This window comes from Micropterus dolomieu, linkage group LG20, assembly GCF_021292245.1.
Source record: "Micropterus dolomieu isolate WLL.071019.BEF.003 ecotype Adirondacks linkage group LG20, ASM2129224v1, whole genome shotgun sequence".
Classification (NCBI taxonomy): Eukaryota; Metazoa; Chordata; class Actinopteri; order Centrarchiformes; family Centrarchidae; genus Micropterus; species Micropterus dolomieu.
The window spans coordinates 15,739,825-15,765,300 of NC_060169.1; the positions used below are offsets into that span (position 1 = coordinate 15,739,825).

The 25,476-nt window shown below is 38.8% G+C and overlaps 3 protein-coding genes across 3 annotated transcripts in view; all 3 read right to left on the reverse strand.

The window, feature by feature from the left end:
- Nucleotides 1–1,443: 1,443 nt before the first annotated feature.
- On the reverse strand, nt 1,444–4,714 carry LOC123958746 (60S acidic ribosomal protein P2-like). Its single transcript, XM_046032324.1, has 5 exons — nt 4,581–4,714; nt 2,981–3,104; nt 2,822–2,870; nt 1,985–2,080; nt 1,444–1,564 (listed from the first exon to the last, which is right to left on the reverse strand). The coding sequence occupies exons 2-5, from the start codon at nt 3,101–3,103 to the stop codon at nt 1,485–1,487; spliced, it is 348 nt and encodes a 115-aa protein (XP_045888280.1). The 5' UTR covers nt 3,104; nt 4,581–4,714; the 3' UTR covers nt 1,444–1,484.
- A 2,783-nt stretch (nt 4,715–7,497) lies between these two features.
- lin7c (lin-7 homolog C (C. elegans)) lies at nt 7,498–16,595 on the reverse strand. Its single transcript, XM_046032323.1, has 5 exons — nt 16,383–16,595; nt 15,138–15,256; nt 14,909–14,980; nt 14,531–14,740; nt 7,498–11,585 (listed from the first exon to the last, which is right to left on the reverse strand). Exons 1-5 carry the CDS (start codon nt 16,417–16,419, stop codon nt 11,418–11,420), a joined length of 606 nt encoding a protein of 201 aa, XP_045888279.1. The 5' UTR covers nt 16,420–16,595; the 3' UTR covers nt 7,498–11,417.
- A 3,364-nt stretch (nt 16,596–19,959) lies between these two features.
- bdnf (brain-derived neurotrophic factor) overlaps nt 19,960–25,476 on the reverse strand; it is a 6,341-nt gene continuing 824 nt past the window's right edge. Inside the window, exon 2 of the mRNA XM_046033030.1 lies at nt 19,960–20,849. Coding sequence (XP_045888986.1) covers nt 20,019–20,828 — 810 coding nt within the window. The 5' untranslated portion in view covers nt 20,829–20,849 and the 3' untranslated portion in view covers nt 19,960–20,018. The remainder of the gene's footprint in view (nt 20,850–25,476) is intronic.

Sequence of the window (25,476 nt, forward strand, 5' to 3'; positions counted from 1 at the left end):
ATATATATATATATATATATATATATATATATATATATATATATATATATATATAAAATAAAATAATTAAATAAAACAGTAAGCGTGTTTGTGTGTCTATGACTGAAGGCTTGCCTTTGCTCTTCATCAATTTCATTTAGGCTATTTGTTGGTTATGATTAGTGGCTTGAATGTTCTGATTAGTTGGGACAGCAGTTTCGTAATGAGCCCTCATGTTTGTCCACTTCAGCATTCTTAGTTTTTCACAGCAAAACTTAAGTCTGCTTATATTGTATAATATAATCCATTAGACATCCTGAAAAAGCGTATGCCTATAGGCTAATACATCTTCATTTTATAAAGCTAATAAGATACTTGCAAGTTAAATGGAAGTAGGTACATAAAAGGCTTACCCTGGGACTAAAATGGTTGTAGTGTCGACAACCTTTAAGAGTATTTGTCTTAACAGGATAAGTTGCCACGACCCGCTACATCTCATTTTACTACAGAAGCATGAAGTTTCGATTTTTCCTTATGGAAACGCTCACCGGCAGAGCAATTTCGCTCGCAGGGCGTTAATAATGAAACCTATTATTTCCTCTCCATAAATCATCACTGTTGTCTGTAGTTCGAGGAGAGTTTGTTTGTTTGCAGCGTAGCTGACGTCATTTATCACGAGCTCACTGTGGCGGACGTAGAAAGGACTACGTGCAGCTGTAAGCGTGCCACCTGCACCTGTGGGCCGGTGTATTCAAACTATAGCAGTAAATATTGCAGGTGACATAACCACTCTGGTGTATGGAGTAACGTCTACCCCTCATGGACAATTCTAAATGTTTTGAACAATGCCCGACATGAAGGGCCTCAGGTGTCGAAGTCTCCTTTACTCTTATGTACGGCGCAAAATTCAACAGCGCCATCTGCTGATCGTTGGGCTCCATTACATGATTCAATAACTAGCTGCATGCTCTAAAAGTCCAATTAATTGGGAATTTTAAGATAATCGAGATCAGTGGATGATTGCACTCAAAAGGAAGATTAACAAAAAATGTCTGCGTTCCCTCTTGTGAGTTGTGGGAAGGTAGTGAAAAAAGAATTTCCTCAGTCACCATCTTTTCTGAAGTTAACATGTTTCATCGATCCTAAATTACAGTAGAGCTGATCTAAAACCATACCGTTAAATATATCTTATTATGCTGTAGAGAATAATGCAGCTGAATAAAGTCACTTCTGACTAACTGTATCCACACTCTCCGTTCAATACCAATCAAGTTCTAAAATAAACAGAAAACCCAATGTATTTTTCTATTTCATTAATTAATAAAAATTCCATCTAGAACACGTTGCAGGCTAAGATAACAATGTATATTAGAAGGAATAATGAAATTATACATGACTTTCCTAGCCTTCAGACCACTAAATACCAATAAAACTTTCATTCTGTAGTGAAAGAAATTTAATTAGTTCAGATTTTTTTATAAACTTTATTCATCCTTTGAAAAGATTTAGTCGAACAGGCCGAATCCCATGTCGTCATCGGACTCCTCAGACTCCTCTTTCTTTTCTTCCTTCTTCTCCTCAGCAGCTACAAAACAGAAAGCGCTTGGTATCATTTCCTGCTATTATCAACATAAATTTAACACATTTAACAAAAAGCTGTTCTTACGAGGTCACTAATCTAGAGATAGTTGTCTACAAATTTTATTACTGAGTTACTGTACTCTATTACAAATGTAAGGTTTCTCGAAAATGACCCTAGCATAACTGTCCCATAAATGAAAAAAATAAATCTATAACAGATTACATTACTACATGACTTGTACAGTCCATGTACATCCTGTCAGGTTTAAATTACATAGATTTCTAACACTGAATTCTATGAACCTAATGGTCACTAACTGACTTGGCTGCATGTAATCACATAACCATACAAGGTGAAGGTAAAAGCACCGGCTGCCAAGTGTCATTGATGCTGACAAACAAGGTGCTAAGCTGCGATGCTCACCTGCAGCAGGGGCTGCGGCTCCGCCTGAGCCAGCAGCTGCAGAGCTGGCAACGGCTACAGCGCCGCCTGCTGGCACGCTGGCCAGCTTACCGTAACCTGAGGAGACACGAGTTGGCAGACATAAAGCACAACTGATAACATCGACACTCAGCGGCCAGAAACAAAATAGAGGTCAGGCACAGTATGTTGTTATCATTAGATATAATCTGGTAATTTTGGCTGTATAGTAATACTCATTGACCATTAGCATCACACTCCAAGTTTATTGTAGATATAATAAGAAAGCAAAAATATTAATATTCTTGTCATTGTATTAAGTATACTAAGATAGTCAAAATTTGTGATTTGATTCTGTCTAGGCCTGGTTTCAACAATAAATAAAATCCACATTTTCAGAGACTGTCACTAAGTCAAACATTTTGAATAACTCGATCACTATTTGAAAAACACAACAACTTCACATGTTGACTCTTAGGCCTATTTTTTGAAGTAGGCAGTGAAACCATTATTGACGAGTCCAGCTTTCACAGCTCAGTTGCTCATATTTTGTGAATGTTTTTTAATTACTTTTTAAATTTTCTCGTTCTATGTGCCAAGAGAATTAGTCCCAACTCTTGCACTTTAAGGAAATGAGAGGCAACTCTGTGTTCATCCGTGTCACGATGTGTTTTGATAAATTCAGAGGGTGCAAAACGGACTAAAATCCTGCCTGGCGCACCTTTAATAGCCAGTGACTACCAGACCTGACAATTTCAGCAGAACCACAAAACAAATCTAAACATCTAAATTCACCAGTACACAAAGAACAAACACTAAATGGCACGTTGGCACTCTCACCTGTAGCGATGACCTCATCCACATTCTTGCCATTGAGCTCAGTGATGACCTGTTGAGAGAGATCAAATTAGTGAATATCACAAAGGCAATAACTAGCCGCTGGTGGGACAACTGCTGCCACAACACTAGAAACACGATAAAGAGCAGACTGCTCTGTACCTTGTCCAAACGTGTGTCGTCGGCTTCAATGCCAACACTCTCCAGGATCTTCTTGATGTCCTTGGCCTCTGGGTTGGCATTGCCAGCAAGGGCAGCGAGCAGGTAAGCAGCAACGTAACGCATCCTGTAAAAAGAACAAACAGGAAGGATTAACTGTGAGCAGATGACCAGAAACAAAAATACAAGTACATGTTCAGACACCTTTTAACTATTTTTTCTTTATTTTCTAAATAAAAATAAGGCAAAACCTCTGCGAAGAAACAAATTCAAACTTGATACAGTTATACAATTGTTAATTCATATTTAATAGGGCTGCCCCAGATAAGAAGAGTCTTAATTTACAAAGATTTCATTGGTTAGTTGCAGAAAAACCAACATCGAACTCCACTCAGGAGCTGTGCCTTGTTGTTAGGGCCAGTAAAAACGTATCAGGGGACTGCTGCAACACGCACCCTTTCTTTTGTAACTGAAGTAATTTAACGGCACACTGTTTGTTGGCATTATGGACGTGGATCTTATCTTATTAAACATCCATGACCAGTATTCAGACTCCGGGGACAACGAGGGCACAGCGGGTTTAGGAATGGGAAAGGAGAGGAGTCAAGAGACAGAGGTCCCGTGTTTTGAATGAGACTTTTGGACGTTAGAACACGTTGAAACTTCAACAAAATGTTTTTTCTCCTTACGGGTTGCTCTGACACATTCAGAATTATTACCGCTTATCGTTAAAATGTTGCTGGCCTGTGTCCCTAGTAAAATGTATATTTTAAAGGCTCTTTATTACGGTTTTATATTTATCTGCAATGTAGCACAGTGTTAACAATGTTACAGCATTCCTGGAACTCAAACCATTTCCTGATGCCCCAGAAATATACATTTAAATACTTACATTATCATAAACTGGGATGATCCTAATATTTAATCTACTTAAATTAACAGCTGGAATAAAGATATCACCAAAAATATGGCATGTAGGCACTCAAGTATTTAGCAGCCTCGAGTCTTAGCAAAGCTCAGACTGACGTTAAACTTGTTGAACTGTTTTTATTATTAACGTTACAGTTTATCTCTTGATGGCTCATCCCTTTAAGGTACTTTCAGAATTAACCTCAGCCACATTTTACAAGAAATAATCTTTCTTTGCTAATATAGGGGGAAAATAAATAAACGCTTTAGGTTTAATTAGCTTATTTGTGATTTTAACGTTAGTCCTGTCAAGCAGCATCCGTTAATCTTTTAAGTTTGAGTTAACTAGCAGTGCGAGTTAACGGCGAAAAACTCTTAGCACGTATTTAGCATAAAGTCTGTAAAAACTACTTACAATAACTCGGACAAATCGTTTAAATGCAAGAACAAACAATCCAGCTACACTTTCTACACCCATGTGGCAGCGTGTTCTTCGGTCTCCTTAACATTAACGTTAGCTAACGTTGGCTAGCCGCCGCCGAGGTTGCGGTGCATGAAATGGAGAAATCTAGTTAATATGCAACTCTTTAATGTTTCTGACCTACCGGGGCAGTACTTTTATTTATTTCTTGTGATTACATGCTTGTTCTCTCAGTGATTAACACATTTATTACATTATAAAAAAGACACTCACTTGCTAGACAGGCGAACGCGTGTTCACTTCGAGGTTAGCACGGACAGAAAGGAAGTTACGTCGCCGGAAGCAAACGGAAGACGCCTCTCTTCTTCGTCGTCTTCAATAAAAGACCGACAGCAAGTAAACTGCTGCATGCTGTATCGGAGTGTGTAATGTAAGCTTTAAGCTTCACGGCTCAAGTTTCTAGGGAATCTTAGAGAAGCTGTCACCGTTTCAGACTTGCATATGTGAATTTTTAACTCTTATCCAATACGAGAAACTCAGTATCAAAACATCACATTATGCTGATATGTCATTGTGCAGTCATGAGCGTTAGTTCATTAACCTCTGCCACACTAGCCTAAATGTTTCATTCATAATATGGGATATCTATATAAAAAAAGATAAACAAATCTTTTTATTTTTATTTCTGTTAAAGACTCCTTAATCCAAAAAGCTGAGGAATGCAAGTGGTATTTATCTGAATGTGTGATTTTAACAAGGTGCAAGGTAAATATATTCATCATATTATCAACAGGTTGTAAAATTAATCAGTTTGGAGTATCCTTATGATCTTCCAAGACATATATTTGGAAACCTCCTTTATGTCTTTGAAATGTGTAGCCTACCTCTTACATTTTTTTTTTTTATTGTTTTTCGGTCTATTTATTTTAACATTGTATGTCTTATTTTTGTTTGTTAATAACTTTGCAGAAAATATTAAGGTGTTATTTGTATCTGCCTTTGTACATGTTCCATTTTTGTTCCATGTTATTTGTCTATGTTTAATCTCTCATAGATGGTATCTCCATCATTTAAGTTTTTTTTTTTACAGGTTTTACTGCAGCAATATCTGTTTGGAAAGGAAGTTTTCTCAGACTGCTATCTTTAAATCTTCACATTGGAGAATCTGTTTTATAATTGATTTGTAGTTTCTTCGAATTAGTTGTCTACTCTGTGGTAGGGTTGGTGCTTTTGATAGTCTTATTTCTCCAGTTTTATTTTTTCATAAAAACAAACTGTGTGTAAGTGTGTGTGTGTTTGTGTTTTACTGTACGGGATATCGACATGAATCAGTTTCTTCTTCCTTGTCAGTTCTCACTGCTAATTTGGCCCCTGATCCAGTTTGGCCTCCTGCTTCGTCCTCAGCCCCTGCTGCTGCTGCTGGGCTTGCTCCTGGGCGTGATTGATTTTGGTTGCCAGAAAGGATGAAATGAGCCGTCTTCACACAACACTCTGCAGTGGACCACACCACAAGTCCAGCAGCTATGCTCTGGACTCAGGCTGTAGTGTGATCAACCAGCTCTAATGAATCGCTGTCACGTGCACCTGCTTGGTTCCAGGCAACCGGCCACTGATCTACCACTGAGCTCCTGTTACAGAGCTCCTCTCAGTATATAGATGCAACTACCTTTTAAAGATAACTACAGTATATCAAGCAGACATTTGGGAGAGACATTGAAGGCTACAGCCAAATTTTGCTTGTCAACTGACCTCAAAACATTTCACAAAGTTAAATAAATCTGTCTGGTTAAAAATCAATCTAACAATCTAACATTCACAAAAGTTGCATTTATTACAGAACTATATTGCTTTATAGCTGTCTGATCAGCATTTTGATATGCCACTTGCTCACTAACACAGATTTTTTATTACAGATATGTGAACAATATTTGAGAGAAATAGGCCTTTTGTGTACATAGAGGAAGTCTTAGATCTCTGAGTTCAGCTCATGATGAATGGGGGCAAAAACATTTTATTTAGTGTATGTGAATATGAATTACTTAATTTGAGAACAGGCAAATAAATAAGAGTGCTTTTATGCTGGCAGTGCTGCCAAAAAATCAGGTTTAGCAGCATTTATTTAGAACGCAAAACTACATGTAAAGTAAAACATGGAGAGACGTACGACAGGGAATAATTGCAAATATGAAGAACAGGCTTTTTATGGGCTTCCAAAGGGGGAAGGGGATGCCATTAGCCAGTAGGAAACCACTTGGTCCATCCCTGTACATTTGAATGTCTCCATGGTTTTTTGACCACTAAATTGTAGGTTTAAAAGAAACATTTGAACTTCATCACATTTTAGAAACTACTCCATCTAAGTAAAACTGACACATCAATTATGTTTCAACTACCGTGATGCTCTTACCAAGTTTCTATTTCCATCTCTGAAGTACTTTCCTGCTTTTCATACAAGTAAGGCAAGACGGCGAAAGAGGATCATTGAAGTGGAAAACATTTTGTAAGAAAATAAACTGTTTTTCGCAATAGTTGAGAATTCAAGTTCGTTCTGCGTTCATTATTCCAACAGAATTTGGCAGCAAACATTTTCCCCTTTTCCTCTACATCAAATAGGGCTCTTGCTGTGTGTTATATGCATGCTATTGATGATGAACTTCTATCAATCCTCTACCACACATACCCGTCCTTCGGATGAGACGTTAAACCAAGCTCCTGACTCATTGTGGTCATTAAAGATCCCGCGGCACTTGTCGCAAAGAGTAGGGGGTTCCCCAGTGTTCACAACCTGGCTTTCACCATCTGGTCATTTAATTATCCCCCGTAGTAATTGGCAATGTTTCCCTCTCTCTCTGCCTCAAGCTGATGTGTGGTGAGCGTTCTGGCGCTAAATGGCTGCCGTGCATCACCCAGGTGGGTGCTACACATTGGTAGTGGTTGAGGTGAGTCCCCCCCACTTCACTGTGAAGCGCTTTGAGTATGTATGATAAAGCGCTATATAAATGTAATTCATTATTATTATTATTATTATTATTATACAGCATACAGTATGTGTCACGGTATGGCAATTATTATGAAGAGTGAAGACTCTGTAGTCCATGTGCAGCATTAAGTACGTCTTTTACTACCTTTGGTGATTGTTTCCAATGTCATTAAGCTGTAAAACTTGTGTGTAAAAGATGCTGAAGACGACTTACATTTAAGCACTGTTTTATTTAGCCTCCAGTCCAATTATTGTCATGTTCTACATCACAACATTTTACATTCCACATCAATGTAATACAGTAAATTAGATAAGAAACCAGAGAACACAAAATACCAACACAGTCTACAGTTAATAATCCTAAACAAGCACTGACTAAAACATTTCAAAACATTATCAAAGTTGTCACAAATGTTACAAGTTTGGTCTTTGTACTAGAAAGAAAAACTCAGTTCAGATCTTAGAAAAGAAGTGCTGACCTAGGACAATTCATCTCTTTAAGTCTGTCAGGTCATACAGCCAAGTGACCTCAGTAATCGTCCCACATCAGAGCTGCTTTTCAGAGAGGCTTCGCCGATATGGCCCTGGTACACGGTCAAAATGGAAGTACCAATTAATCCTGGTGTTTGTTTTTTTTTTAGGAAAATCACTTATAAAAATTGAGAAAAATATCAAAAGAAAAGTATTATAAAAAATACTCTATTGACCATTCCAATATATATAAGGAAGTGGGTAGAAAGTTGAAGGGTACTTTGCAAAATATTGCAATTAAGTTGGACAATGGTCAGTGACATTCAGTGGAGCGTGTGACTGTGTAATATCAATACCTAGTCTCATTACATTATGTTCCCGATTTACTATACATGTGTGTAAGCAGTGAATCTAGCTAGCTAAAGCTGGATAAAACACAATTAAGCGACAAACTTTACATTATATTAGGACATTTCTACTTTTATGTACATCTGCTTAATTTTCTGCCTCAAAACAAACATATCGTCAAAGTAGCCTGTGGAATGGTCTATTCCTAACCACACTTTCACACAAGCCTATTCTTCTACATGCATCCTGACAATCATTAGATAGCAAAACTAATATTACACAGACATTTTCACTGCAACTACTTGATGGTAATCAGCATGAGTATGTTATAATAACAAATCTTGTAAATGCCTCATAACATTATGTAACTCCAAAGTGTCCACTGATTGCAGCGGTCCCAAAATACATCATATTACATTAGACATTTGTCCACACAGCCTTGATGTAGTAATTGTCATTAAAATTCTACAGTAAAATTACAGTTATTTTGCACCAGTACAGGATATTTCCAAAGTTTTAAATGACTTTGCATAGATAATTGATTTTCATTCAGTTTTTGCAGGACTGTGTGTGTTTGTTTTTATTTTACACTTTGTCCCAAAATTCAGCTTTTTAATAAAGGAGTAAAAGGATTACAGGAAGCACACCAACTGAATACAACTGAGCTATGTGCTATCATCTTTTATTGTGGACTATTTAAAGCAATATTAAAGTAAGACATAATCCACTAAACTTGAGTGAAGCTAATCCCGCAAGTTAACCTGATATTTAAAAGGAAGAGTGGACTTTGAGCTGACACGGAGGGCAATAATGGACACATGTAGACAATGTAACAGACAAGTCCAACTTTTACTTTCGTAAACTGTAATTGTTTCAAAAAAAACAAAAAAAAAAACTTTCCAATGATAACAACATTTTAGAAGACTTAGTGATACATTTAGTGACGTTAAGTAATCTTTTTTTGAAGTACAAATGGTTACGCCTGGTGCCACTCATCGGATAGATCACTAAAAGCACACAAGCATATTTTGGAGAAAACAATATCAAATTTGGAGCAACGCTAGAGCAACTGATGTCATAGGCAGTTGCTCGTGCTGAACCTTATTGTATATTAAGAGATGGTAGATAAAATAAAATAACTACATCACAAAAACTGTTCAAGATTAGAGGAGAAACCATTGACCGTACAGTGTATTACAACAGAGAGAGACTGAAGCTACACTGAAGGTAAAGGTTTTCCCGCTTTCATACATGGCCATGTGTTTCTGTTACTTTATCCACCATCCATCAATTTTCTACATCAGTAAAACAGATCACAACTAGCTTTGTGGTTCCTATTTTCCTGTGTGAATTATGTGATGCGCTGATCCTGGATCCTGGGACTAGACAATAGTATGGCTAAAGTCAGCTAAAGCCTAGTTTACATTATTCTATATTCATGCTGTTGCATCTACCAGGGAAACAAAACACTGTTGGGAATAAATTAAATTTATCTTCTGATACTTTGTTGTCCCACACACTGAAAGACTGGATGTTGCAGAGAGTAACTTATATTCCCTTTGCAGACAAATCAAGAAAGGCCATTGAATTCTCTTGTTTCATATCAAATAAGTAAGTATTCAGAATACAAGTTTTTTAAAGAAAAACATGACTTACGGACTTGTTTGATTGACATGTTGCATGAGAGGCTTCTGAATGAGGAAAGGATTTTTAAGCATTAATATTCCACATCATAAGATGTTTTGTCATGATACGAGGAACACCGTTACAATAGCTGAAGATGCATTCTACAAACACTTTAAACATTATTTCTAAGTGTTGTATATGTAAACGTGGAAGGAGATCCAACATATACAGTATGTTGGGGCTTATTGACACCGTTTTGACATTAGCCTGCTTAAAACCGCATATCATAACAAACCTGAGGGTTTTTCCGTAATGTTCATTATCATTCTTATTTCAACATGATGGGCAGTTTGTATATTAAATACATTTTATTGGTGCAACTAAACTGTTGGTTTTAATAAAAATGACAAATGTCTAGGTAAGGAAATAAATCTAGTGTCAGTTCGTAAAGAAAATGTTGTTGCAAGCATCATATATATCATATATCAGATTTACGGTATAATCCACTGCGTAAAGTCTTGATTAATATGCAGTTGCCACATCCAGTATTGTGTCTGCCATTTCATTCATCAAAACAATGATGAAAGCTCATATTAGGAATTATTGTGATTTAAAGAGACAGTTTCATATTATCAGACTGCTTGATATTACAAAAAATATTCTTCCTCATTTTGAACTTTCACTGAATGATGGAAACAATGCTAACAAGTTGGCTGTTATTTTGAGCAAAGATCAAAGATGAATGTTAAGAAACTGACTTTTCATTAACTACCGTACCTGGCAAAGGAAAAACATGACATATAGTACACTCCTGATTTACTTCAACACAAATTAATCAGAAGCTGAACTGGTTTCATCTCATGTCATGCTGACTGAACATTTGCTACTTCGATAAAAGTAAAATTGTGAGTCTCTGTGGCAACAGGAATTTAGTTCAAAAGTTGCAAAGATCCCATTACAATACTTACAGTACCTGCTGAGATTTTTGTAGTGTGGTAGGACATTAGAAAACCGGTATTTGAAGTGTCCTTTCGGTGGTTTCCCTTATTATCAAACTAACTAATTCACTCATCTTCAACACTCATCAATTCTTCCCTATTCTGGACTTTCCAGTAGAGCGGCAATAAAACTAAAGTTTGCACAAGTGAAGAGTTTTATGTTAACATGTGTTGTTGAGAATAACGGATGCAAAGCATGTAGTAAATCCTGCCACAAGCATTTAATTACCAGTCCTTGACTTTAAACCATTAAAAAGAAAAAAAGAACAATGAACACAATACATAAGATGAATGTGTTTGCCCTGAGGCACTTGGTAGTGGCTGTGATAAAAGAATTAAAAACACTACCTTTCTAGTCAAAGGAATTGTGGTTTTAAAAGCACTCAAAGTTGCATTCAAATTGTCAATTCAAAAATAATGCACGTGTGAGTGACCACCTACATTGACAATCATGATCATTCTAGTGTTTGACTAGAGTTGCAGTGTCCAGTGTAACAATGGCAAATATTAAAATTGCTACAGAAAACGCTAGAAGCACAATATACAGTATGTGTGAGTAGGAAACAAAACTAATCTTGTGTGTTTTTGTATTTTTGGGTGGCAGGGAGATAAGAAACAGACCAGAACAAATGGCCATAATGCTAGAGGAGGAGAGACATGGGAGCTGGGCATCAGCATGGAAAATTCCTACTGGGGATAGTTGTTCTGTTGCCGGCGCTTCGCCGACCTCATTTTCTCAAAGCGTGACTCCATTTCCTCTAGGACTTTGGGGGTGTACCTTACTACCAGCTTCACAGTGCCCTGAGCTGCTTTGAGGAGTTCCACAGCTTTCTCATGATGCTCACCTTCCACACTCTGGAAAGAAGACACATAACAGCTGTAGTAAATTTGAACGGTTTTATAGGTTTTTTATTTCAAAAAGCAATATACTACGGGGAATTGTTAAGCACAAGATCAACTAGGTACAGTGGATAGAAAAAGTCTACACACCCCTGTTAAAATGCCAGGTTCTTATGATGTAAAATAATGAGACAAAGATAAATCATGTCAGAACTTTTTCCACCTTTAATGTGAACAATTCAATTGACAAACAAATTGAAATCTTTGAGGGGGAAAAATAAAAACCCTTAAATAACCTGGTTGCATAAGTGTGCACACCCTTAGACCAATATTTTGTTGAAGCACCTTTTGATTTTATTACAGCAGTCAGTCTTTTTGGGTAGGAGTCTATGAGAATGGCACATCTTGACGTGGCAATATTTGCCCACTCTTCTTTGCAAAAGCATTCCAAATCTGTCAGATTGCGAGGACATCGCCTGTGCACAGCCCTCTTCAGATCACCGACATCACAGATGTTCAATTGGATTCAGGTCTGGGCTCTGGCTGGGCCATTCCAAAACATTAATCTTCTTCTGGTGAAGCCATGCTTTTGTGGATTTGGATGTGTGCTTTGGGTCGTCGTGCTGAAAGGTGAACTTCCTCTTCAGATTTCTAACCTATGTCTGAAGGTTTTGTGCCATAATTCCCTCCACCCTGACTAAGGCCCCGGTTCCAGCTGAAGAAAAACAGCCCCAAAGCATGATGCTGCTGCCACCACCATGCTTCACTGTGGGTATGGTGTTCCTTGGGTGATGTACAGTGTTGTTTTTGCACCAAACATACCTTTTGGAATTATGGCCAAAAAGGTCTACCTTGGTTTCATCAGACCATAACACATTTTCCCACATGCTTTTGGGGGACTTGATGTTTGTTTTTGCAAACTTTAGGCGTGCTTGGATGGTTTTTTTGGTAAGAAAAGGCTTCCGTCTTGCCACCCTACCCTATAGCCCATTCATATGAAGAATACGGGAGATAGTTGTCACATGTACCACACACTTGCCAGAAATTCCTGCAGTTCCTTTAATGTTGCTGTAGGCCTCTTGGAAGCCTCCCTGACCAGTTTTCTTTTCATCAATTTTGGAGGGACATCCAGTTCTTGGTAAAGTCACAGTTGTGCTATATTTTCTCCACTTGATGAGGACTGTCTTCACTGTGTTCCATGGCATATCTAATGCTTTAGAAATTCTTTTGTACCTGTCTCCTGACTTATGTCTTTCAACAATGAGATCTCTCTGATGCTTTGAAAGCTCTGTGTGGACCATGGTTTTTGCTCAGAGATGCAACTAAGAAAATATCAGGAAAATCCTACTAGAACAGCTGAACTTTATTTGTGATTAATCACAGTCACTTTAAATGATGGCAGGTGTGTAATGACTTCTAGTTAACCTGAGTTTGAATGTGATTGGTTAATTCTGAACACAGCCACATCCCCAGTTATAAGAGGGTGAGCACACTTCTGCTTATTTATCAGGTTATTTGAAGGTTTTTATTTTTCATTTTCCCCCCTCCAAGATTTCAGTTTGTTTTTCTATTGAATTGTTCACATTAAAAGGTGGAAAAAGTTCTGACATGATTTATCTTTGTCTCATTATTTTACATCATAAGAACCTGGCATTTTAACAGGGGTGTGTAGACTTTTTCTATCCACTGTATGTTGTAACTTTGAAAGAAACAATGAACTCAGTATTTTAAAAGGCATTGGAGTGAACATAAGCTTTGGCAGCTTGGTTCAACTTACCATATAAAAGTTTGTAATTTGGACATTTTACTGAACAATTAACAGTCAGTTGGATAATTGTCTTTGGCTGATCCAGGAATTCAAGCTGTGGCCAGAAAGTGCTGAATGTTGTAGCTAATATGGAAGAGCCAGAAGGTACCCTGTGGAGTTTGCCTTTTGTTGTAAATATATGCTTACATTCACTGTTTCTAAAACACATCTCCGAGGCCTAATAATGCTTTGATTGCATTTACTTCCCCGTAACATTTTCAAAACAACATTGTAAACCTCCATACTTGCTTGCTAGCAGTCTTCTTCTCCCTAGCTTTATTGGCGCATTGCTACATTTACTGGTGACAATTCTTACAAACAACTGTGGATCAGTGGAATCGCGTAAAACCATCGGCAGGACTGAGTACATGTTTCCTTCATGCACGGGTGCAGGCTTGAGTGTCCTCGCTGACAAATCAAGGTCCCACTCTTAAAAACATTGCTCTGTAGCACTATTAGTGGTCAAGAACTCCACAGGGTACCTTTCAGATACAGTTTTTCTAATAGCAGCTTTGTGCTAGCTCTGTAAGCAAAGGGATTGATGGAAACTGGCACATGTGCATTGTTTATTAGCTTCTATTACTAATAGTGAACCAACAGGATGATGAAAATATTTCTCTGATGCCTGATTTCTGGAGACACCTGTCCTCTTTTCCAGGTCTCCATGGTGGAGAGGAGGTCGTGTGGCTCTTACTATGTTGGTGTATTCTGTACAGATGACAGCTATGTATGTCTGTCTGTCTGTCCTGGATTCCTCCTCTGTTCCTGAGGTTTCTTTCAATTTCTTTCCACGTTTAAGTTTTTTTTCTCCCTTAACTGAACTGAGGTCTAAGCACATTAGACAGAGGCAAATTTATGATTTGTGAAATTTGGCCACATAAATAAAACCGACTTGACTTTGAGTGAAGATGTGAATTTTAAATGTTTTAAATTCTTAATCTATCCTAATTGCTGTACTGTTTACTATCTCACCTAGTGTATAATGAATGCGAGTTTTCAAAAACATCAGCTTTGCCTTTTTGCTTCTTGTTTTACCGACTGTTAAATTGACTAGTCTGCAAAATGTGTAAATGTCATCAGGTGTCATGTTAAAATGCTAAAGCTTCAAATCTAACATCCCGGAGTAAGTCATGATTCTGTGAATTCAACGTACCACTCCATTAACAGAGAGAAGCTGGTCGCCTCTCTTCAGGCCTCCATGTCGGTCAGCGATGCCTCCTGGGATGATGCGTGAGATGTAAATAGGTGAGTTTTGCTCCTTTCCGCCCATTATATTGAAACCCAGGCCTTCTTCTGTCTTGGGCAGTTCAACGACACGTGGATGTGAGTGTCCCTCACTTGCTGCAAAAGCTGCCACAGTAGCCTACAAATAAACAAGGTGATGTTTCAAATATCCTGTATTTACTTCACTCAACACGCAATGTGACGTGTTCAATTAAAGCGCCCTTTAGAACCAAATGGTCTGAAATTATACAATTAAATGTGCACAAGTAAAATGCTGCATATTAGATGGTACTTTACTTGGGTCTACCTTAGCTGTGGCGTTGGCCCTGACCTCAGGACTGCTGTTGATGTCCACTGTTTCATACACATGTTCATAAACCTAAAGAGACATTGTTTCCATCAATTCCAAAAGGTGAACACAAAAGTAATCAAACCAAACTCAATTTTTTTTGAAGAGATAACTTTAACATCAGAAGAGAAAAGTGAACTAATAACATCTCACAGTTATGTGTTTTAAAAATGACAAAGTGTCTCACTTCTCTGACAGCATTACAGAATTCACTCTGTAAGACCCTCTGCAGCGCCTGCAGCTTCTGGGGAGGCACTTCCCCTGTCCTCTGGAGCTTATCAAGCAGTTCAACCGCACGGCTAATGTCTGTCAACAACAAAACACACACAACCATCAAGGATTTCACTGATCTGTAGGTTGTCACTGCCTGCGTGAATGGCAGTACTCCACAGTGTTACCACTCAATTAATGTCTGAAAAATGATTTACTAATTATTAAAATTTAAATAAATTTTATGCCATGACTTTAATTCGTTTGCGATTTAATTTACCTCGACTGACGCTACATTTGTTCAGATTATAAATACTTTGTCCCTATGGGGAAAGCTTGTCTGGCTTACAGTACAGTTTATCTACCATAAATAAAAATAACTCTAAGCTACATTAATCAATAGGGCAACTTCCAATATGTCATGCTTCAGAGCAAGATATAGTGCTCAATGATATACTGCGCTGCCGCTGGATTTACGTTGAGATTAAGTACATTTCAATACCATCATATCATTTACTTATGTTTTACAAATTAGTAATCGCCTCTGCCACCACAGAGTGGATGAGGCAAAACCACCAGCTGCTCTATCAAAATAAATAATGTGAAATTGCACAATCAAGGACAAAACAAGTGTTTCCCTATTTTCCTCTAATATTCTGTTTATAATTTTCCATTTAGAGTTTATTTTATCCCGTGGAATTAGTTAGAAAGAAGAAAATACGTTGTTTTCTTAGTCTGTGCTAATTGATGTAACGTTACCTGATTCCTTAATATAAATATTTCCTCCTGCTCGTTCTGGCTGTTAATTGTGATATAACGTTGTAACAAAGTGTATGAGGCCTCGATTCTTTTCTATGCAAACATACACTGAACATTTGAAAAACCAGCTAGGTTAACGTTAACTTAACTGACCCTGTCTGTTATCAAAAATTTTGGTTAACGTTACTTCACTAAGTTAATGCGCAAAGTAAAACAATGCAGCCGTAAAAACTATCGTTACTTTAGGTTGGTGCCAAGAATACACACAATTAGGCAAAGCCATAAGCATTAGAACACATCGTTAACGCAAGGTTAGCCAACTAAACATACTAAAGTATGCTGCCCAGAACAATCACCAGCTATATTTGGCTAACTCTAGCTAAGCTAGGTAAATGGTCTCCCTTGTACTCCCTTATCACAACAAATATTTTTAAGCTAACGCTATCTAGCCAATTAACTTTACCTCTTTCCAACCGCACAGGCTCCCCAAGCGATGCCATTCTTGATATTAATGGTGACTTGATGTTAGGTAGATATTGCGTTAAACGTTAGATATGGTAAAACTAAATTTGGTAATCCTGACTACCGCTACGTGCGCTTAACCTAGACGATAAATCAGATTAGCCAAGTTAGCCGGCTAGGCTAGCTGCCAGTGTCACGGTGCGTTCATGTAATCCTCGAAAACTGGAGAAGCCACCAAACTCATCACGTTCTTTCATACTGACTTGATGATCGTGAGCCAACACTGAAGGCCTCTTCGGTGAATCAGTCAATGCTTTAAATTATTTATCTAAAAAACAATTCCTAAATAATTTCTTAACATTTCCAAACAATCCAGAAGTAAATATGTATTTATGCAATGCGTCATCCATTTGTACATATATAATTATCTAAAATATCATAAATATCAATCTACCGTTCTCACAATATCACCTATGGCTTGGTGTAGCTGACAATGGAAGTTATTTCCATTATTGAGGATCTTTCATTCTTACACTTTTAGTGCTTTATGCATGTATAATTAAGGAGTTGATTTCCACTCAAAAAGTTGGATATTTCTGTGACTATAGGGTTTGGGTTGTGTAAGTTAATTTTACTGTGCTTAGCCCACTGAAGGTCTTATTGGCCTGCATCCAGGAAAAAAGGTGAGGAAAGGTGCCCACTGTGATCCCAATCAAACACAATTTGACGATCACACAATCAACTAAAACAGTGATAATCTAATGTTTAGTGCATCATTCATTTAACAGATGTCCTGGACCTCTGCATGAATGTTCATAGCTCAAGGGATTGTTACGTCCTGTGTATCGGTGACAAGGGACCGTGCACCCAGAAGCTTCTTTGGTTTTTTGCTGACACCTGGGAGGAACGGGCTCTCTACTGCCCTCTACTGGTCGACTGCAACACATCGACTGCACTGCTCTCTGTGGGCTGGAACTTCTAAGCACGGTTCAATTTTGACCACTCCTGCTATGGCATGCACGGATTGGGGCGTGGCCAGAGACTCCACACATTTAGTGGGGGAGCAGCAGTAGCTGTCCTTTTTTTCTATACAATAGGCACATTGCGTAAAAATGTATACTTTTTTCTTCTTGTTTTTGTCTTTATGCTTCAGCCACAGCTCTGAGTCAAATAAATACTACACATCATTCTGTAAAATCTATTTCCATGCATGATTTATGATCACAAAAGAAAAAAATGGGCTTTCTTTTTCTGCAAACATGGGCTTTGCCTTGGCTCAAAGACAACTGGTGATTTCAGAGTCAATTTGTCCATTACTTTAATAACTGTTTGATGGGTGGATTTTAGTTTTCTCTTCCTTAAGCTTGGCTAAACAAAAATGTTCTACTCATGATAAATAGAGCAACCTGGAATACCTCATCTAAAATACTTTGCAGAAGGTCTGAGTCAATGTTGTGTTGCTTTAGTGCTCAGACACTACTAAATCATTCTAATCATTCAAGGCAGATCAACTGCTTTTCTTCCCGTAGGATAATAGAAAACCTCGGCATGATATTTTTTCTTACTTGGTTTGTGAGGCATTGACAACAAACCTCTGTACCTTTTATTGGAGATTCATGACAATAGATCATTTGAGAGACACTACTGCATGCTTGTTATCTTTCTCTGAGTTGGCGTGGAGACTCCCTATTTGTTCTCTGCTTCTTTATAAGAAAAGTCACTTACAGCATCTTCATCAGCCTCCTTCGTACGATCCAAGAGAAATAGAGAAGAAAGTGGAACATCTTCTTGTCCCCCTCGTTTCAGCAAGTTGTTCTCCAAAATCTCAAAATGCCAGATCCAGTTCTCTTCAGAGGTCACACTTACCTTCAGGTTGACGGAGGAGAGGTAAAATGAGGTGGTTGGGATGTAACACAAACATAAGACATAAGTGAAGCCTTCAATTAAGCTTTGTATGAGTGTTGTCTCTTTCTGGAATTTGTCATATTATGGGTATTTCATGATGTCGCTATGTGATGCACTGAGTTGTAATCTACAAGAGGTAATGTTGATATGTAGCTGAAGTACTCTTTTAACCCAGATGCCAAACCAGTTACCTAGAATGGCTTTTCCTTCTTATCCCAATGAATGTACAGCTACATAAAATCTGATCTGTGGTGATTAATCTCTTGTAGAAGATTTAAAGATGGGATTACCATGCACTAATAAGAACATTGTGGGTGTGTATTTTCAATGTACACAAATGTATGGGTGGGTGAATCCATCACTGTCAAACTCAGACATGCTTCATGTGCAACCATACCTTACTTGTACTAGTATTCACTTGAATGTGTAGGCGCTTTTCTTGTGATGGTAAGTTCTTGTAATTGTGAAACATTGCATGTGCAGCTGGACTAACAGTTAAGTAAATCTCCGAACACCTGTGCATAAACACCAAGTATCAGAGGATGTACAGTAAGTTTGTGTTCCAGTGATGTGCTGGTGGGGAGTAGGAAGTGGTTTAAGAGCATGTTCCTACTTTTTCTCTCCTCACAATAACACCAAAATCTGCAACATTCACATTCTCTCCACCCATAACAGTCATTTTTGCTGTTGCTATATATTACTCAATGTATTGACTCCTCTGCTACAGAAAAGATGTGATTTTCTAGCAGCTTGTGGAATTTTAAATACCTACTTATGTCATTCATAGTTTTGATGTGATAATTTTTGGCGATTGTGTGCATGCATGTGTGTGTATGTGTGTGACTACATTCCTCCCTGCCTGCCTGTGTGTATAATACAGTTTATCCTGCCCGGAAATGCACTGTTGAAACTTTATCGACATTGATTTTGTTTTTCAGTTGCCTATAGTCATTTTTATTTCTTCAAATATTTCAGTTTAATATTGCAAACAACTTCACAACATACAAAATGAATAATATTAACCCAGAAACATGTCAATGAATATTTTATATATATATATATATATATATATATATATATATATATATACACATATATATATATATATATACACATATATATATATATATAATTTTTTTATATATATATATCTTGTCCTCTGGTGGGGATAAAAAAATAAACAGCAAAGCTTTGACAACAGCACCTTGACATAGTATGTAATTCCAACATTACCTTGAGAAGTTTAGAACAGTAAACAGATAAATTACTGGAGAGGAAAATTGTTTTCTGCTGATTATGTAAACGGAATGTTTTTTTGGTCAGCATCATATCCTTTTTTGTAAGTGGAGAATTTCTCAATTCACAATTGAAGCAGCATGCAAGCTTTTGAAGATGGAACTGTCCTCTCTCATTTCTTGCCTGTTTTTTCCCTTCATTTTCTAATTCTTGGCAATGTAAACAAATCACAATGTCTTGAGGAATGTGATATAGTAATTTAAACTGGGCGCAAATGACTGATCAGATTTTTTTTAATTGTTTACAAGGTCATGAATATGTTCAATAAATAGACTGTAGTATCACTTTTACTGTATAAACTTCATCTTTTTTTACATGCAGTCCATAAAATTTTCATTTGACGGAATAATTTACCCTGTTATGTATATATACAAATAGATATTTTCTCTTTATTCTCTTTTTTAAACTCTTCAATAAAATCTATACATTTTATACACTATCTCCCTCTTTTAATGGTCAATGTGCATACACACGAAGTGTCTATCCTTATAAACCGCCAGCCAATCTTCTTTTTGCTATCCATGGTAAGCGCTCGCACATAGGACTGGGTTGTCCTGCATTGGGAATTATAATGCCGCTTGTCTATTCCTCTGCAGCCCTCCTTTGTGTACCCCATGGGGTTGCATTTGGTCTCATAAAAGTATTGCTTCAGTTGGCCGTTGGGGACAGGGACCTTTTCCATGACGGTAACTGTCTGCCCAGACATGTCAATTGCCGTCTTTTTATCCACAGCTGTCACCCACTGGCTAATACTGTCACACACACTGAGCTCTCCGCGCCGTGAGGGATCGGAGTGTCGCCGCACCCTCATGGACATATTAGCGGCATCCAGATAGTTTTTGTATTCCTCCAGAAGAAAGAGCAACGGCGGCTCCAAAGGCACTTGGTTGCTGATCATCACTCGCGAGTCGTACAGGTCGACATCCTTGGTCTCTGTGGTGACCACAGAGGATGGACCCCCACCTCCCTGGCTCTTATCAGCCCCCTGTCCCAGCTGTGCCGCCTCGCCCTCCACCTCCAGCAGCTCCTCTATCACCTGCTCAAACGTGTCTGTGAGTGAGGGCAGTTCCCCGCGCTGGCCTGGCCCACCACCACTCTGTGGAGTCCCATGGCCTCTTGCGGCCGTCGCAGCAGCGCCCAAGTAGCCTTCCGTCCGATGACCCCGCATGCCCGGGGCGTCTCTCAGGGGCGCAGCTCTCATGCAACTGAAGTATGAAATAACCATAGTAAGGAACAGGATGGTCATCACTCTTCTAACCTGGTGGAACTGGAGGGGGAGAGAAAGACAGAAAACAAGAGGGAAGATGTGGGGAGAGACAACAAGACAGTTAGTCAAAGAGCATTTTCAATGAAGCTAGCTTATTCTTGATCCATAATGCACCATGTAAGCCTATCCTATTTTTTACACCCTCTACTCTTTTTTTAGCAAGCCAAAAAGGGAGCCAGTAGCTTTGGAATAAACACAAAATGTTAAACTGATATTGGCGCTTTGTCATCAGGATTTTCAAATTGTTTGCAAACTGTAATGATTCTGTTCCTATGTGAGGTCTGGCTTAGATTTTTAATTTGTTGGCAGCAATGCACAAAAGCTGTGCTGAGCATCAGAGAGATTGCTTATTACAAAAGATAAGATTACACAAATGATGTCACTACATCCTTACAGGCTTGCTGTTATTTATGAGCTTTTCTTCAGCTGGTGTGTTAAACTTTACATTTTATTTCTATAGCTTGAAAAGATGTGCAGTTTTATAACGGCCAAACCCGTCATTCATCCCTCACTGCCCACATCATTGTGCTGTCTTAAAACTTTGTAAAGGACATGGTGGATTTTCATATTCTTAAACTTCATGTTTAGTAAGGCCAGTAGTTACCTGAATTGTTAAATGTTGTTGGATGCATTTTGGCCTCCAATCATGTGAGGGTCAATTGTGAAGTGGCTAAAATTGTAAAGGCTGTGCGTGTGTTGACATAAGGATATGGTTTTGTTTGTTTTGTTTGTTTGAAGAGCTCATTTATTATCTTCTGACTATGACATTACCCCACTGACTGACAGAGTTTGTGTGTTTGTATCAGCTCTGACAAACACTGGTGCTGCAGTATTATTTATGGTTTTCTTTTTAATAACTGGTAAGACAGGTTTGATACTAAACCTTCCGTCATGAACGGGAATCAGGAGTTTGTTGAGGGACGTTGTTTGTTTTTGGCAGGTGGAAGACGAGATCACCGCAAGGATGAACTAACAGGATGTCATGAGGACACTGGATGGCAGAAGAATGTGGCATCCTCCCTGCAGTGTAAAGCACCAATCTCGAGCGTCCGGAGAGCAACTCACACAATAAGCAAAGCACTGAGGAGCCAGGTGTAGCAGAAATACTGCACATACATCCTTAACCAGCGAATCGCCTGAGCACATATGCATCCCTTATCTCTGAGAAGCTCTAAGATTCACAGCAAATCAATGAGTTGGTGGACATCCAACAGCTCGAGATATAAAAGCAACCATAATGAAAAGAAAATCTAGATCTTGCTTTCCACTGGGGCTCATTTAAAAATAGCCTGGCTGAGGCTTTGACTGCACTCTGCATGTCCCAACTTGATACAGGAAAACACAGCCAGCAAACAAACTCCTGCCTCCACTCAAAATGGACATGAGGACCTTTACAGTAGGGAGGAGCAAAACCCCACCTCAAAAGCATTTGTTTCATTCTTAATTGGTATCTGGGGCCATGGCTGCAATTAACCAACACCACGGTGACTGCCATAGAGATATCTGGTCTAAAAATAGACGTGCTGGGAGTCTCACAGTCTCTATCACATCCTTCTTCTTAATGAGCCACTCATTCCCCGAGCTCAATGACGCGCTCTTCCAGAGTGTGTGAGTGTGTGTGTTAGAGGGAGGGCATGGGGAGGGGCCGGCTTGTATGTGTTTGCAGGGAGATGGGGGTATTTTTCCTCTTACCAATTAAAACAACAATGAGGAAAAAGCCAAGAATGAGGCGCTAATTAGTCATTTTTTTATTAACTCTTGCTAATATAGACGTATATGTAACCTGCAAAAAACCAAGCCTGTTAACCCCTTCAGTATTGTTAAGCACTTGGTTCCAATATCAAGGATTTTCTGCAAGGCCTCCCAGCACAGAAAATCACATAGGTTTACGGGATTGAGGCCAGTCACGAGCTTTATGTGTAGGATGCATTTAGGCTGATATTATTATCAGTATTGCACTCAAATGGTTCCACTTCCACATGAAGGAAATGAAGGCAGAGGGCTGATTACTGTTAGGCGTCAAACTTCATGCTGGAAATGGTGCAGACGAAGAGTGCTGCATCTTCCGTAACAGACCACAGGGGTAATATTGCAGTAGCAGGGGGTGGAGAGAGTGCCAGCGTCATTTCGCAGCATAACAACCACAGATGACGTCTCTTCCAGGTCTCCATAGGGGAGAGAATAGAGGGGAGGAGGTTGCTGGGGGTAATGCCACTCAACAGTGTGCAAGTGCTTGCCATTCCCCCGGGTATCCTCACACCGGGAACAACAAATTATTTTATTTCTATCTCTGTGATTTCCTGTTTCCATCAGAACAATCAATATGGCTTATGCTCTCAATCAACATCCTGTTAAAATGCGATAAAGCCAATGAATCATTTAATTGCTGTGGGACTGGCGGAGAATCTCTGGCTTATATCTACCAGAGGCTAAATGTGACAACTGATTGGTTTGCTCGTGTTTTATACATCCAGTGAAGGAGCATTTTATGCCCACTGCTGGATCTCTCAGTTAATAAAAAAAAGCCGGCTTGCAAGTTAACACAATGAGGATGAATAATAAAGCAAGAGAGGAACTGCATATGGAGGAATGTCTGGAATAAAATATTGGAATAAAATGGGGCCTCCGAAGCAGCTTTGTGACAATCGGTTTAGTTATGAAAATATCTAACACAAAGAAATGGTTGAGCACAGCACCATTACTTCTATCGAGATTGTATATAATCTTTGAATGAAATCCAGGCACATCCCACCAATCTAACTGTGTCATGGCTGTCCAAGTATGACTCTTTTCTTTTGACCAATAAACAGAAATCACTTAACATGGAGTGCAGGAAGATAAAGCCTGCGACAACCGCTGCTCAAACATGCCTTTATTCACGACAACACCTAGAGCATGAAACACCCGGAACAATAGGAGCAGGTGAATGGTCTCTGTCTACTGTTCGGGTTTAATGTCTCCAGATGACCACCTGTTCATCTGCTTTGAGATCACGGCTGTATGTGTAATTTACTTTCGCATTTGTTCTTTGGGCCAGGTGGGGATTAAAGAGATAAATGCCTCCTTTGACAGATGCTGAAAAGTTTCTCTAAAGCATGAAAGGACTAGCATGGCTAGTATTATTACACATTCAGTAATGTTCCCCAGCCTCCCTGCACATGTCAACACAGTTTATGGCTTCATCTTCACGAAACAGCGTGCAGGATATCTTAGGAACCGTTAGAAGGGAAAATAAACATCAAACAGGAGAGCTGAAAGAGGGAAATGTGCCCACCACATTAGAATAGAAATGCACGACCTAAAGAAACATTTGTTCTCTGCCACTACCACTACTCCCTTGTGGGCATCCGTCTTTGTTCAATTCCTCAAGAACCAAGAAGGTTAGAGGTCTTTACCCAGCAACATGTTTTGTCACGTTTAACATCTACATTGCACACAATGCCAAATGTTCAGCTAGAAGATAAAAAGAAAAGAAAAACAAGTATATCATAATATTTACCTGAGGACCCCTTGTGTGCCACAATGCAGCACTTAAAAAAAGGCAATTAGAGTTGTCTGCAGTAATGGCTGACACATGTGGAAGCTCGCTTCCTTGAGATCTGTTTTCAATCTGACACAGTTTCAGAGCACGTTTAGTAATAGATGAGTACCACTAAGGGATTATACCTGGCCTCCAGACCAACCCCAGCACTACAAAAAGCCCAGCATTCAAATAGCTGCTGAGTGATCTGTGCTATCCAAATGAGCTGTTGCTTCCCTCCCACGCTGTGTGCAACATTGGACAACTGAAAGAATACAGTAGTAACATACACTACAGCATGGTTTAATCATAACTGGCTCTCATTTGTGGCTACATACATAAGTTATCAGTGTTAATGCACTCTAAAATTTAGTTTTCAATTATAATCTTAACAAAAAAGAACATAGTTCATTTTAACCTATGAATCAGCAACTATAGAACCTAACCATTGAAATACCATAGCTCCAAATTAACAGCGCTGAAGTTCCAAACTTTGTACACTAGATGGCGTGTGAGACCGTGAAATAGTAAGAGATCCTTCGCTTCCTCCCTCCCTCCACCTTCCTTCTCCATCTCTCTTTCCCTCCCTCCAGTGAAACACGATAGATAGAAGGACAGTCAGATAGACAGACAGACAGACCGAACAGTCAAAAACATCGTCTTTTTTTCCAGGACAAGTTTTGGTCGTGCGTAATTGTAAACAGGCAATAAAATTCCCTCAAAGGCTATTCTATTTACTCACAACTCTTCCAAGAAATTTGGCCCCAGTTTGCATTTTTTGGAAAGTACATCATTAATTCATCAGTACACCATCATCTAACCGGCCCTTGCGAATACTGCTATGAAGTTCTTGGACAAGATAGGCCTATATGCTCACACGACAGCTGTCACACGTGAGCCAGTTTTCCACCACGCTATAAATGGGATTTTTATTCTAATCCGGGTTCATTCTGGCCACTTAACTTGAAGTTATTCAGCGCGAGCACACAACACCAAGAAGTAGACCCAACGGTGTATGTTGGCCGACGTAGCTGGGCGTTCAGGTCTCGGGTTTCCTATAAAGTCTTAATGAGTTCATCAAAGCCCCCCCCCCCCCCCCCCAAAAAA

Coding starts and splice junctions, on each gene's coding strand:
- LOC123958746 (XM_046032324.1), bottom strand. CDS start 3,103: ATGCGTTACGTTGCTGCTTACCTGCTCGCTGCCCTTGCTGGCAATGCC. Junction 2,871..2,980: donor ACGACACACGTTTGGACAAG/GTACAGAGCAGT, acceptor CTCTCTCAACAG/GTCATCACTGAGCTCAATGG. Junction 1,565..1,984: donor AGCCGCAGCCCCTGCTGCAG/GTGAGCATCGCA, acceptor TCTGTTTTGTAG/CTGCTGAGGAGAAGAAGGAA.
- lin7c (XM_046032323.1), bottom strand. CDS start 16,419: ATGGCATCGCTTGGGGAGCCTGTGCGGTTGGAAAGAG. Junction 14,981..15,137: donor TCTGTAATGCTGTCAGAGAA/GTGAGACACTTT, acceptor ATGTCTCTTTAG/GTTTATGAACATGTGTATGA. Junction 11,586..14,530: donor TTCTCTCTGTTAATGGAGTG/GTACGTTGAATT, acceptor TCTTCTTTCCAG/AGTGTGGAAGGTGAGCATCA.